Source organism: Xyrauchen texanus, chromosome 44, assembly GCF_025860055.1.
Source record: "Xyrauchen texanus isolate HMW12.3.18 chromosome 44, RBS_HiC_50CHRs, whole genome shotgun sequence".
In the NCBI taxonomy this organism is placed as follows: Eukaryota; Metazoa; Chordata; class Actinopteri; order Cypriniformes; family Catostomidae; genus Xyrauchen; species Xyrauchen texanus.
In genome coordinates, this window is record NC_068319.1 from 32,298,931 (window position 1) to 32,312,365 (window position 13,435).

General features: G+C 38.5%; 1 protein-coding gene across 1 annotated transcript in view; it reads left to right on the forward strand.

The window, feature by feature from the left end:
* Positions 1-3,105: 3,105 nt before the first annotated feature.
* LOC127636984 (talin-1-like) overlaps positions 3,106-13,435 on the forward strand; it is a 180,469-nt gene continuing 170,139 nt past the window's right edge. The window contains 4 exon segments of the mRNA XM_052117803.1: positions 3,106-3,235; positions 8,710-8,807; positions 10,481-10,610; positions 13,047-13,199. Coding sequence (XP_051973763.1) covers positions 3,106-3,235; positions 8,710-8,807; positions 10,481-10,610; positions 13,047-13,199 — 511 coding nt within the window.

Below are 13,435 nucleotides of genomic sequence, written 5' to 3' on the forward strand. Positions count from 1 at the left end.
CAGGACATTGCATAATAAAATATACAGTGCATCCAGAATGTATTCACAGCGCTTCACTTTTTCCACATTTTATGTTACAGCCTTATTCCAAAATTGATTAAATTCATTATTTTCCTCAAAATTCTACAAATAATACCCCATAATGACAATGTGAAACTAGTTTGTTTGAAATCTTTGCAAATTTATTACAAATAAAAAACGAAAACAAAATCACATGTACATAAGTATTCACAGCCTTTGCCATTACATTCAAAATTGAGCTCAGATGCATCCTGTTTCCACTGATCATCCATGAGATGTTTCTACAACTTGATTGGAGTCCACCTGTGGTAAATTCAGTTGATTGGACATGATTTGGAAAGGCACACACCTGTCTATATGAGGTCCCACAGTTAACACTGCATGTCAGAGCACAAACCAAGCCACCGAACCACCAGGACTCTTCCTAGAGCTGGCCGCCCAGCCAAACTGAGTGATCGGGGGAGAAGGGCCTTAGTCAGGGAGGTGACGAAGAACCCGATGGTCACTCTGACAGAGCTCCAGCGTTTCTCTGTGGAGAGAGCTGAACCTTCCAGAAGAACAACCATAGCCAAGATAACAAAGGAGTGGCTACAGGACAACTCTGTGAATGTCCTTGAGTGGCCCAGCCAGAGCCCAGACTTCAACCCGATTGAACATCTCTGGAGAGATCTGAAAATGGCTGTGCACCGACGCTCCCCATCTAACCTGATGGAGCTTGAGAGGTCCTGGAAAGAAGAATTGGAGAAACTGCCCAAAAATTGGTGCGCCAAGCTTGTTGAATCATACACAAAAAGACTTGGCTGTAATTGGTGCTTCAACAATGTATTGAGCAAAGGCTGTGAATACTTATGTACATGTGATTTTGTTTTGTTTTTTATTTGTAATAAATTTGCAAAGATTTCAAACAAACGTCTTTCACGTTGTCATTATGGGGGTATTGTTTGTAGAATTTTGAGGAAAATAATGAATTTAATCCATTTTGGAATAAGGCTGTAACATAACAAAATGTGGAAAAAGTGAAGCGCTGTGAATACATTCTGGATGCACTGTAATATAATAGCTATTCATGTTGGCTGGGTTCCAAAAACAACAAATGTATAATGGACCAAGACTAAAGTTGTCCAAAAAGAGAGACATAATTTTATGGAATGTGGAAATATTTTGATATTTAAAATATATTATATCTTCATGTCATTTATAAGTTTTAAAGTAAATCATAAATTGCTATTTTACTATAAGATTCTAAATGTCAGTTAATGACTTCCTAAGGTGTATGAAGCAAACATTTGGTTGACAATTAATCGTCATAATTGCGGAAGCCCTACAACATAATTGCAATTATTAGTCAGCCAAATTGGGTAATCGTGACAGCCACTAATTTCTTTAAAACGGTGTCTTTCTCATGCTTGGCAACACCAGGTGACTCTGTCTAGATTTTGCTTACTAATGATGTAGCTCAGCCTTTCTCAAAGTGGGTGCCGCGGCACACTGGGGTGCCCCCTGACTGTGTCAGGGGTGCCGCCAAAAAATTACGTAGGCTAAAAAAAAAAAAAAAAAAAAAAATCTGACATTTCATATATAAATATACTTGAATTTACATAAATACATTCTTCTTCTTTTTAAACATATGAACGTATTAATAAAATTGTAAATTCATTTTAGATAAATATATATAAAAATCCGTCTCACAAGACCGAAGCAAGACACACACACAACTTGACGCAAGTGACGCAACCCATAGCAACGCGTTATAGCAACAACACCTCACAGGGCGGCTGTGTGCGTCACACCAGGCTCACGTCTCTCATTGATTGTGGTCACCCCCACCCCCGGCTTGTGTGAGCGCGTATCAGCGCGCATGTAGATCTTTCTCCCTCTCTCGTTGTGGATTATTGTTTGTGTGTGTGGGTGTATGTGTATGTGGGTGTGTGTGCATGCGCATGGCACGGATGAAAACAAGCACTATATGGAAAAACATTCCTGCTTATCTCTGGTGCATTTTTTAACATGCATCTTTTTCTTACCGTTTTGTATATATATTTTTTCATGTCTGCCCCTTTTTATTTTATTTTAACTGCATCCTGCACTTCATTTTAGTTCTCCTGGTCTGGATTTGTTGTTGGGTTCTTGTATTGGGCGGTCCACCTCTTAAGGTTTTATGGCATTTGTGTCTCTGATTAATTATTTTGTGAATTACTTTGCAAACCTGTGTTTTTAAAGGTGCTATAAAGTTGTTATTATTATTGTTATTGTTATTTACAGTTCGTATTATGCTCTGTTCATTACTGTTCTGTCTAAATAAACAGGACATTTGCATTTACATTTGGGTTATGCAGTGTTTTTAAATTATATTTTACACTGGGGTGCCTTGAGATTTTATGCACTTTTGAAAGGTGCCCTGACTGAAAAAAGTTTGAGAAAGGCTGATCTAGCTGATTTGGCTGTTCCTATGATTGCATAATGAGTTTAGGTATACAGAGAGAAAAAGCAAACCTTTTATTTATTTTTTTTTATTAACTTCTGTTCTTGAAAGTGTGTCCTGGTAGTGTTGAGCTGTTATTTAAAGTTTTGCTGAATAAAAGTGAGAGACACTTCTTGTTTTTTGTTCCTTGATTCTGATTAAGGCTCTGAATGAAATCTGTCTGTAAGAGGGAAGTTCAGCTTGTCTTTGGTTTAAACTCTCCCCCTTCAATGAAAACACATGAACATTGCCACTGATTTAGACCCACTGGAACCAAACTGAACACACAACATACAGCATTTACTACAGCACCTCTACAATGATTTATTTCATAGTGGTTTATTAATGAGAATATTAATATAACTGCATCTTGCTTTGACCACAGCTTTAATTGAAAAATTTAGAGCATAATTAGTAAATTGCACACTAGTAATTTTCTGATTTGTAATGTAATAATGTAATCTAAAAGAAACTAACTGTAATCTGATCTCAGACATTTCATGTAACATAATCTAATTATGTGATTTTGTAATATGATTGGGTAATCCCAACATACAACATTGCAGTTTGTGTGTATATTTGTTTTGTAGGTGTAGCAGCGGCACAGTCGCATTGTGTCAGTCATGGTGGTGCTGTCGCTGAAGATCGGGGTGGGGAATGTAGTGAAAACGATGCAGTTCGAGCCCTCCACCGTGGTGTATGATGCCTGTCGCATCATCAGAGAAAGAGTTCCAGAGGCACAGCTTGGCCAGCGTGAGTCATTGCAAGAGTATAACTCAGAGTCAAACCCTGGCTGTTCTCTCTCTCTCTCTGTGTGTGTGTGTGTGTGTGTGTGTGTGTATGTATATGTATATGTATATATATATATATATATATATATATATATATATATATATATATATATATATATGTTTTAATACCAAATGCATTTAAACTCAGCAAAAAAAGAAACATCCTCTCACTTTCAACTGCTTTTATTTTCAGCAAACTTAACATGTGTAAAGATTTGTATGAACATAAAAAGATTCAACAACTAAGACATAAACTGAGCAAGTTTCTCAGATATGTGACATGTGGAGGTGGGTCAAAATCAAAAGTAACAGTCAGTATCTGGTGTGGCCACCATCTCATTAAGGACTGCTGTGCAGCTCGTCCTCATGGACTGCACCAGATTTCCCAGTTCTTGCTGTAAGATGTTACCCCACTCTTCCACCAAGGCACTTGCAAATTCCCGGACATTTCTGGGGGGAATGGTCCTAGCCCTCACTCTCCGATCCAACAGGTCCCAGACATGCTCAGTGGGATTGAGATCCGGGCTCTTCGCTGGCCATGGCAAAACACTGACATTGCTGTCTTGCAGGATATCATGCACAGAACTAGCAGTATGGCTGGTGGAATTGTCATGCTGGAGGGTCATGTCAGGATGAGCCTGCAGAAACTTGTTCACGTGAGGGAGGAGGATGTCTTCCCTGTAACTCACAACATTGAGATTGCCAGCAATGACAACAAGCTCAGTCCGATGATGCTGTGACACACCGCCCCAGACCACAACGAACCCTCCACCTCCAAATCGATCACACTCTATTAGGGAAATTGGACTGTATCTCTTACGCTCGCTTGGATCTTTGTCCTTTTTAAGAATCAGACTGATCCAGGCTTGTGACATGGTTGGCTTAAGCTTTCCATTCTTTAATGATTCCGTATAAACTTCTAGCAAATGTGGAGCCAGTTCTATAGCATAAGATCTAAAAAATTCAGCGACAAATCCATCTGGCTCCAGAGTCTTGCCTCTAGGCAAGGCGTTAATTAACTCGCCAAGCTCCTCCAAGTTTATCTCAGAATCAAAGAGAAATTTTTGGTAAAATAGTATTCTATCTGTATTTCAATCGGGTCAGTTCTCTGAGGCCATTAGACAACATTCGGTGCTTCAGCACTGCTTCCGCAATTTTAATATTCCCTTCCAATTCCACAAGTTCTTATGCTTTGGATTTTTTGATGAATACGGCATACTGTATGATATGGCCCCTATGACATCCACAGAGGATACTTAGGACCAGTTGGTCTCCATATAAACATTGATTTCAGCCTTTAGCGTTTGTTGAAATTCAGGATTTTGCAAATGGGGTATATTAAAGTGCCAACTATATGATTTCCTTTTCTCCATATGTGGCAACACCTCTAAACACACCAGGGCATCTAAAAAGACCAGGAGTCTAAAATGTTTCCAAAAGAGCAATCAGCAACTGATGAAATGAGGAACTTGGATATAAAAAAATCTGTTCTAGTTTAAATCTTATGGACTGATGAAAAAAGTTATAGTTGGACCCAGATGGGTTCAAAACTCTCCAAATATCTGTAAGACCAAGATTTTTACACATCCTGTGAAGCGTCCATGTTGCTATAGGGTGCTTGCACACTTATGATCAATGACTGAGTCCATCAAAAGATTAAAGTCTCCTCCCAATATTATATCTTGAGGGGTGCCAGCGGCCTGCAACATCCCTTCAAGATCTCTAAAAAAGCCCTGATCATCAACGTTAGGTGCATAAATATTTGCCAAAATAAGACTTTTGAATTTCATCTAAAACAACAATGACTCCTAATTTATCTTTAATCTATTTGAGATATTTGAATTGTAGATGTTTACTAATCAGTCTAATACTCTAAAGAAAACATGCCCACCCCATATCTTCCCAAATTTTTCAGCTTCCTGCAGGGAAAGATGCGTTTCTTGAGGAAACACTATATCATATTTCTTATGCTTAAGAAGAGAAATACCTTCCTCCTTTTTATGGAGAGCCCCAACCCATTGACATTACACGTGGAGATAGACAGTCCACTCATATTAACATCTGACATTTTGACATATAAGAAAAAATAGGTTGTGTGTCAAAAACAAGATTATAAAGACCACTTTCCAACATTAGTGCAACCAGCAAAACCCGAACATGCCCCAAAACCAAACAAACAGAAAAACTTGCATATTAACCCCACTCACAACTGCACCGGTTGGCGTCCTCTAAACCCAAACAGTCCATGCACGCCTACGAGAACCCCTGTGACAACTTTGCCGTCAGATTACTCAAGTCTGGTGATTTTATAAAAATTGTTAAAAAAACTTAAGCCAATAGGTGGAATAAACATGAAGAGCGTGTAGATTAATTCATAAAACTTTCCTGAAGGTATCTTGCTCTACAATTTGTCAAACGTTTGTTCAGTGAACTGTTCCACTCAGCTGCAACATGAGTGCAAACAAATGACTTAATCACTCCAATGTATTGCAAGAAATACTCCACAAAACAAACTCCAGCCAATAGGAGGAACAAAGAGCATGCATATTCATCCATAAAACTGTCCTGAAGGGGTGTTACTCTACAAAATAAACTCCAGCCGCTAGGCGGAACCAGCACAAAAAGAAGCGCGCAGTTTCAGTCAAGTGAATGTTCAGTGAGCCGGACCACTTGGCTGCAACATAAGTACCACAAGATGACTTACTCCATTGACTATGAAGGACATCACTTGCAGTCGGCATGTGAATGTTTTAGGGCCATCCTTAGCATTTATTCTCAATTTGGCTGGGAATATCAGTGCAAAAGCGACCTTCTGTTGATGTAAAAGTTTCTTGTATTCCTTGAATCGATCACGTTTCTCTCTTTTCGAATTCGCAAAGTCTGGGAATAAGCAAATGCTGTGATTTTTCAAGAAAGCCTTCCTTTACTCCTCGCCATGTGTAACACAAGATCTATGATGATCTCAGAAATTTGGCCAGAATTGATCAAGGCCTGCCTCCCTCCACGGATCGGCGAGCTGGAACCCTGCGAGCTCGCTCAATTTCCATCTTATAGCCTGCTATGTCAAGCTGATTCGAAAGGAGCCCATTCAAGAATTTCACCATATCCTACCCCATTTCACCCTCAGGAATTCTGACGATACGGACGTTATTCCACCGGCTACAGTTCTCCATGTCCTCCAACTTCTCCCAGATACGCTCCAAATCAACCTCGGTCACTAGCGGATTAACAGATAATTCCCTCTCCGATCACTCAGATCATCGATCCATTTCTCGAAATCCCCCACACTTGTAACCACCTCAGTGAACTTTACCTCCATGGCAGTGATCTATCGACATATCGCAGTCTATCCAAGTCAGTCTATCCAAGTCAGCAACGACCTTCATCAGCATTGCCGACATGTTCAGCATCTCTTGCTGCATTTCCCGCACTTTCCTTTCCAAGTTGACTCCCAGGCTCGCGGCCAGCTCAGGGGCTTCAGCTTGAGCAAGTAAGTGTCTTTTAATGTCTCCAGAGCCCAAAGATTTTGAATTTCTTTGACACATTGACCTCCTAGAACAGTTATGGAACAGAGTGTATCGAATCTCAACGGTTTATGTCATTTAAAAGTGTTAAAACTAGCAAAGTGCGCAGAGCTCGCCATTCACATGTCCGATCCTCGCATGGCGTCATGCGACTCCCATTTGTGTGTCTTTATGTTGAACGGGTCTGCTGAAAAGCAGTGTGTGTATTGAATATTATGGCTGAAAAGTCTTGTTGTACACTGAAAAGTGTCAATAAATATGTCTATGTGTTAGCCATGATGGGCGTGTGTGTTTCTCACTCTCAAACTGCAACTCCCGGCTGATTAGGACAATTCAGCGTTGGGCGTGCGTCCTCACGGCCCAGCCACACCCTCCTCGTCATACACCTATTTCAACACCAATTTAAATTTAGTAATTTTTTTAATGAATAAGATAGCAGCTCTATTTGTAATGCAAAATTTCATTGATCAATTATCGGTATTGGCCTAGAAATTCCAGATCGGAGCATCCTTACTCTAAACATTGTTTAGACACTGTCTTCTTAGCCACAAACCTGCCAAACTAGTGTTGTAATTACTAATGTTATTTAAGTTATATGAAAACCTCACGTTTCTCATGTCAATACAAAAAGCCCATACAGTCGTGCTGCAATGGGTTTCCTCTCACTGCAACATACTAGGCAACGAAGCCGCAGACACCCTGGCAAATGAAGGCACTACAAAGGAACAGAGTGACAGGTCAACCACCTTCAAAGAAGCCAAGACCATCAAGGCAAAGCAACACAACAAGTGGCTGCAGCAGCACCCACTATACACCCGAAATGACCCCTACCACCTGCTCTCAAGGGCAAAGCGGGTTCTCATATTCAGGCTTGAGGCCCCAACCGAATGAACCACCACCTATTCACCAATTTCAGAATTGGCCAGTCAGACCAGTGTCCCTATCAGACAGGCAACATGACAACAGAACATAAACTTCAGTCCTGCCCACTACATGATGGCTTCTGACGCCAGATCTGGGCAGAGGAGACCACGGTGCAAAGAAAGCGCTTTGGCAGTCTGGAGGAGCTGCAGCACATGGCAACCTTTGCGCAGTGAACCGGTGTGTCCATCTGAGTGATCAGCAAGAAGAAGACATATCATATTTCAAAATTCAGGCAAAGCATTTGACTCAAACTAGAAAGGTTTTTGATCATATTTCAACACCAGGTGTCTCTGAAAACAGCATGTCCTTAGATTGCATAACATGTGATCTCTGCAGAAGTTTATCTGAGGCTTTTAAAGTTTTAATTTTCCACTCTTTTTACTGATCTGAAATTGCCCTGATGGTGTTCAGATATATTTTCCATAAACACCTTTTAAAACAACTCACAGCTCTCACTGCACAGACGGAACACAGGTCACATTATCCATATTTGGCTAAAATCCCCAAATAACATCTGTTTTTTTGGCTTTCCATTTTAATATTTCCTAAATTCCATATCCTCCAAAGAAAAAAACAACAACAAGAAAAAGAAAAGAAATACAGTGGAAATCAAGAGTAAACTTTTGCTTTAAAAGGCCTGTATGAGTGTTCGTCTGTTATGTAATAGTGATCAGTGCTGGACGGTCTCTGCTGCATACTTGTCCTAACCAGTGAATCATTTGTCTCTATGACTGACGGCTCTCATCCAAACTCAAGAGCTCATGTGGAATGTGCAGCGGTCTTAACTAGCTTGTCAGTGCTTTATAACAAGCATAATCATTTGGGAGACACAATCTAATCCATGAGAATGAGCCTGTATTTGAAATACTGATGCCAAGAAGGCAAATTGTAGTAGAAAAATGTAGTAGAGTCTTCAGATTCCTCTGGACATGGTTTTGACACATTTATTAGGTTGTAACCCCAACAATCTCTTCTGTTGCTCTTGTAGCTAGTGATTATGGGCTGTTCCTGTCAGATGAGGACCCAAAGAAGGGCATTTGGCTGGAGGCAGGTAAAGCACTGGACTACTACATGCTTAGGAATGGGGTGAGTTTATTTTTCTTTCCTTTTTTTTTTTTTTTTTTTTTTATATTTTGAACCTATTTAATGATAATGATGAGCTGTTTCTTGTGTAGATTACTCGGTGATCTCAAATTGAATTAGGGTTGCACGAGATATGAGTTTGCGACATGTGATGCGTTAAACTTAAGACTACTGTGTGAAAATCAATTACAATTATTTTCAAATAATTAGTTTTCTTAAAGCCAGAAAACAATGACATTTCTGAGTGAAATTACTTGACATTTCTTAAAAAGTATTATCCAGAATTAATGGAAATCTTAAGAAAAAGGAGGCTTAATTAACAATTTACACGTTCAAAATCCCATGTCAAGATAAAGACATGAATGTGTTTATGGGTATGTTTCTTGCTTAAAGTGCGAGCGTTCCCAGGTTCAAATTCCGGTTGAGCCCTCAATTTATTTTAGACCCAAGTTTAGGACTTAATCAAGAAGCCATCCAAAGGAAAACATCAGTTGCAATGACCAGGGCAATAAGGTAAAGTTGTATTTCCAATGGTAGGCTTTGGGATGGCAATTTAAGTCATTTGTAATTTGATCATGATTAATATGTGGATAATTCATCAGATAACAAACTCATTTTAAGTCCTGTATTTTATTGAAAAAACATGTTTTTCCTATCTATCCTAATGTTCTGCATTAGTGTGCACATAAATGCTATGAAATAATATACATTTATTAATTTATGCTTTACATGCAGAAAATCTAAAATATTTGTCTAAAAAACTAACCTTACAATATAAAAAATTTAAATTGCTGATAGCTTTTCACATTATCAAAACTAAACAAAAACAACTGTTTGTCCACAGTTTGAAAGCAGGAGGTCAATTTAAATAACTAAATGACAAATAATATTAAATAGCACAAACTGTTAACTGGTGTACAATCACCCATATCTTAAATATAAAGGACTCTGTAATAATCGAATTACGGTTCTTTAAAAAAATATCATTGTGGCATTTCAATTAAATATTGTTTATTTTACATCTACATTTAATGTCCAACAACATATTATATGAATTATTGTTCTCCCTTTCTTTGCTGTGCTCCATTTGGTTGACACACAGTCTAGCTAGCTCTGCTCTCTGCATCGCCATAAACTTTACAAGATATGATATGACAACATCATGAAAGTCCCTTTCAAGGCAAGTGAATCCACTGGGACAACATTTAGTCAATGCTCTTTGACAGCTGTTAGATATAAGTATCGTAAAAGCATATCTCCTGTCTACTTTGAAAAATAAGTTTACAAAGTTATCAAAAATCTTTGTCATTATGGGGTATGGAGTGTAGATTGACGTGAAAATAATTGTATTTTTTTTGCACAAGGCAAAAAAATTTCCAGTGGTAGGAATGGTTTCACATAACAAAATGTGAAAAAAAAAATATGAAGGGGTCTGAATACTTTCTGAATTCACTGTATATAAGATGCTCTATTAATCACATCATTAACAACTAGTTGTTCAGTTCAGTTTTGTACACACTGTGGAGTTGCAGAAAATGCAGTTGTCACTACCTGAATTTTCAGTAGAGGATTTGGTTATAGAATATGGTTGTCACTCTCTGAGTGTAGAGAACAGTATTAATCAACCGTATTAGGTTCAGTATGTACTTTGGCATAGACTCCTTTGTGTTTCGTAGGACACTCTGGAGTACAAGAAGAAACAGAGACCGCTGAAGATCCGCATGTTGGATGGGACTGTTAAAACTGTCATGGTGGATGACTCTAAAATCGTTAGTGACATGCTAATGACCATCTGTGCCAGGATAGGTAAGTTAGTGCAATTAATGGCTTTGACCATATGAGAAAGCAGTCCTAAATGTGGAATCTCCACTCTGAATGCTTTTCAGTCATTTCTGCCTCAGAACTTGATGGTTTATATCAAACATGTATAACAGGTTTTAAGTCTGGATCGCCACTGGGTTACCAGAGTCTTCAGTGCTTACACCCCTGTTCTTCTTCATCTTCACAAGAATGCTTGTCTAATAACATGGTTTAACCACGAATATTGCTAATTAGTGGTATTTGCCATTCAGGTATTTGCATCACTTACTCAAAATCAAGGTTGTCCATAATAAGATTGTTGTCTATCAGTAGACTGAGGTGATGCGGGCAGAGATATGTGAGGTGCATTGTAGTTCAACCGGCCGGTCATTTCGGTGAGGTTTGGTGGGGTATATCCTAAGTCCAAGGTTTAGGCAATGGTATATGATGTATCCCATGTCTTATGGTTGGAGTTGGCATCAGTTCATCCTCTGAAGTCCATCATAATAGACTGAAGTGATGTCTGGCTGGCATTGGCTGCTATTAGTCATCATCACTCAGAGAAACTTGCAGTGGAATGGAGCTGGATCCAGCCGGTTCTGGTGACCTCATGATAGGAGTCCCGAGGTTGAGACAAGGAAACAAATAAAATAATATAAGCATAGATGCCATAAAATGTATTGCGGAGTTATAGATTTAATATAATCTAGACTTAAACTGAGGGAGTGTGTCTGCATCTCGAAACGTGTTAGGGAGACTATTCCATAGTTTAGGAGCCAAATATGAAAAGGATACCTCCTTTTGTGGATTTTGTTATTCTAATAACCATCAACAGGCCAGAATTTTGTGATCTTAATGAACATGATGGAATATAACGTGTTAAAAGGTCACTTTAGAACTGCAGAGCTAGACCATTCAAAGCTTTGTACGTAGTTAACAGAATTTTAAAATTAATATGAAATTTAACAGGGAGCCAATGTTTGGGACCATTTAGTCTGTGAAGACGACATGTTCCGATGCAAATTATGCAAGCCTCAACATCTAAGAGCATTTGTTTACAGCCCTGCATTTTATTTACAGTATGTTGCAAGGGAGACATTGCTAATTTGGGAACGGTCTTACTCTCAACCGGCTGTGTTCCAAACTGACCCATGCCCATGTAGATATATAGATTTTTCTGAAAAAAAATTATTAGGGTTGCCCAGCAGCACAATTTTTGGGTAGGCTAAGACTGATTTTATTCTTCTATTTGTGGCAAAAGTTGTGGCCTCTTAGGTAGGATGCACCAATAGGACAATGTTTGGTCGTTTTTACAAAGTGTGTTACTGATTAATTGTAAATACCCCATCAGTTTTTCATTTCTGTGTTTTCATGCTTATAACCAATATGCAGATGGCTTTAATTTGGTCAATAATTGTCAAATATAAATATTGTCAGCCGATACATCGGTGCACAAACTAATTTTGAATGGATCGCTTGCCAATGAACCTATGATTAGGGACTAGTAGGTTAATTTGCAAGCGATCCATTCAAAATTAGTTTGTTGCTGAATGTAAAAAAATAGAGTTGTTCATTCAAATGTTAATTTAATAACGTAAGTCCTTATTTACAGCAGAACGAGGCTGTGAGGGATAGATTTACAGTCTCTTTAATGGGTGGAACAGTTATTTAAAGTGTTTTTGGTTCTGCTGATGAAACACTGAAAAAATATGTCTAAGATATATTAGTTCACAAAAACTCCAGAAAACTGAATTTAGATTTGTTCTAGGAGCTCTTCGATAGCTTTATACAGTGCATGTCATTGAAGAGCGGTAAGTCTGTCCCTCACATTCTTGTTTTCATTCCTCTCAAAAATCAAACCGATGCTGCTACTGTGAATAATTCTGCACATCTGTCATGTGAGCCCGTTTTGTTTCAGCCAGTATAGACTTAACAAAACATGTTTAGTCTTTGTCATGCCTGTTTGATCACTTGTTTGACCTATGCTTGTTGGTTAACATTTAATAGCTGGTTAATACTGCCGGTTATTCGATTAATAGAATTTGATTCTATTGATTCGTCCCACATTGTTTGTTACGCACATGAATGTTACCTCATATTGTGCAGCTTGTTGAGGAGAGGTGTGCTGTTTCTGTGAAGTGATCAGGCTCTTTTGATTTCGGCGAGTAAGCCACCACATAGCAACGGCATAGCAACCACTCACAACGCGCTTGTATCGTAGTTTTGACTTTTTCATTAGCATGCACCACTCAAGTTTTCTTCAGAAAATGCCAACATGATTTGTGCACTTTATTGTAAGGCATTTTGTTGAGTAAGAACTACCAGTAAAATGTAAATAAAAGAAAATAAACGTAAGATCGCTTTGAGGTTTAATTGTAACAATATGATGATTGCAAAGCATTTTGAATATAATAAGATTTGAAATCACTCCCTGTCTCTCAGGCATCACAAACTATGACGAATATTCACTGGTGCGTGACTTGGGAGAGGAGAAGAAAGAAGAAATCACCGGGACGCTAAAGAGAGACAAGACCCTCCTGAGAGATGACAAGAAAATGGAGAAACTTAAACAGAAACTTCATACAGATGACGAGTGTATGTAACATTTTTCTTAACGTGAATCCAACAAATAGTGATTCATATTGTTTGCTACTTTAGCGGCTCTGCAGTACAATACATCAAGTATATTCTCAGCATGTTGACAATACAATTTCAGTCAAAGTATTATACACCTAAACACCTGGGTAGTGTTGCTCCATTTGTGTGTAAGGTCTCACTTAAAGGGGTCATGTCATGCTTTTTTTTATTATTTTATTTACTTAATTATTTAT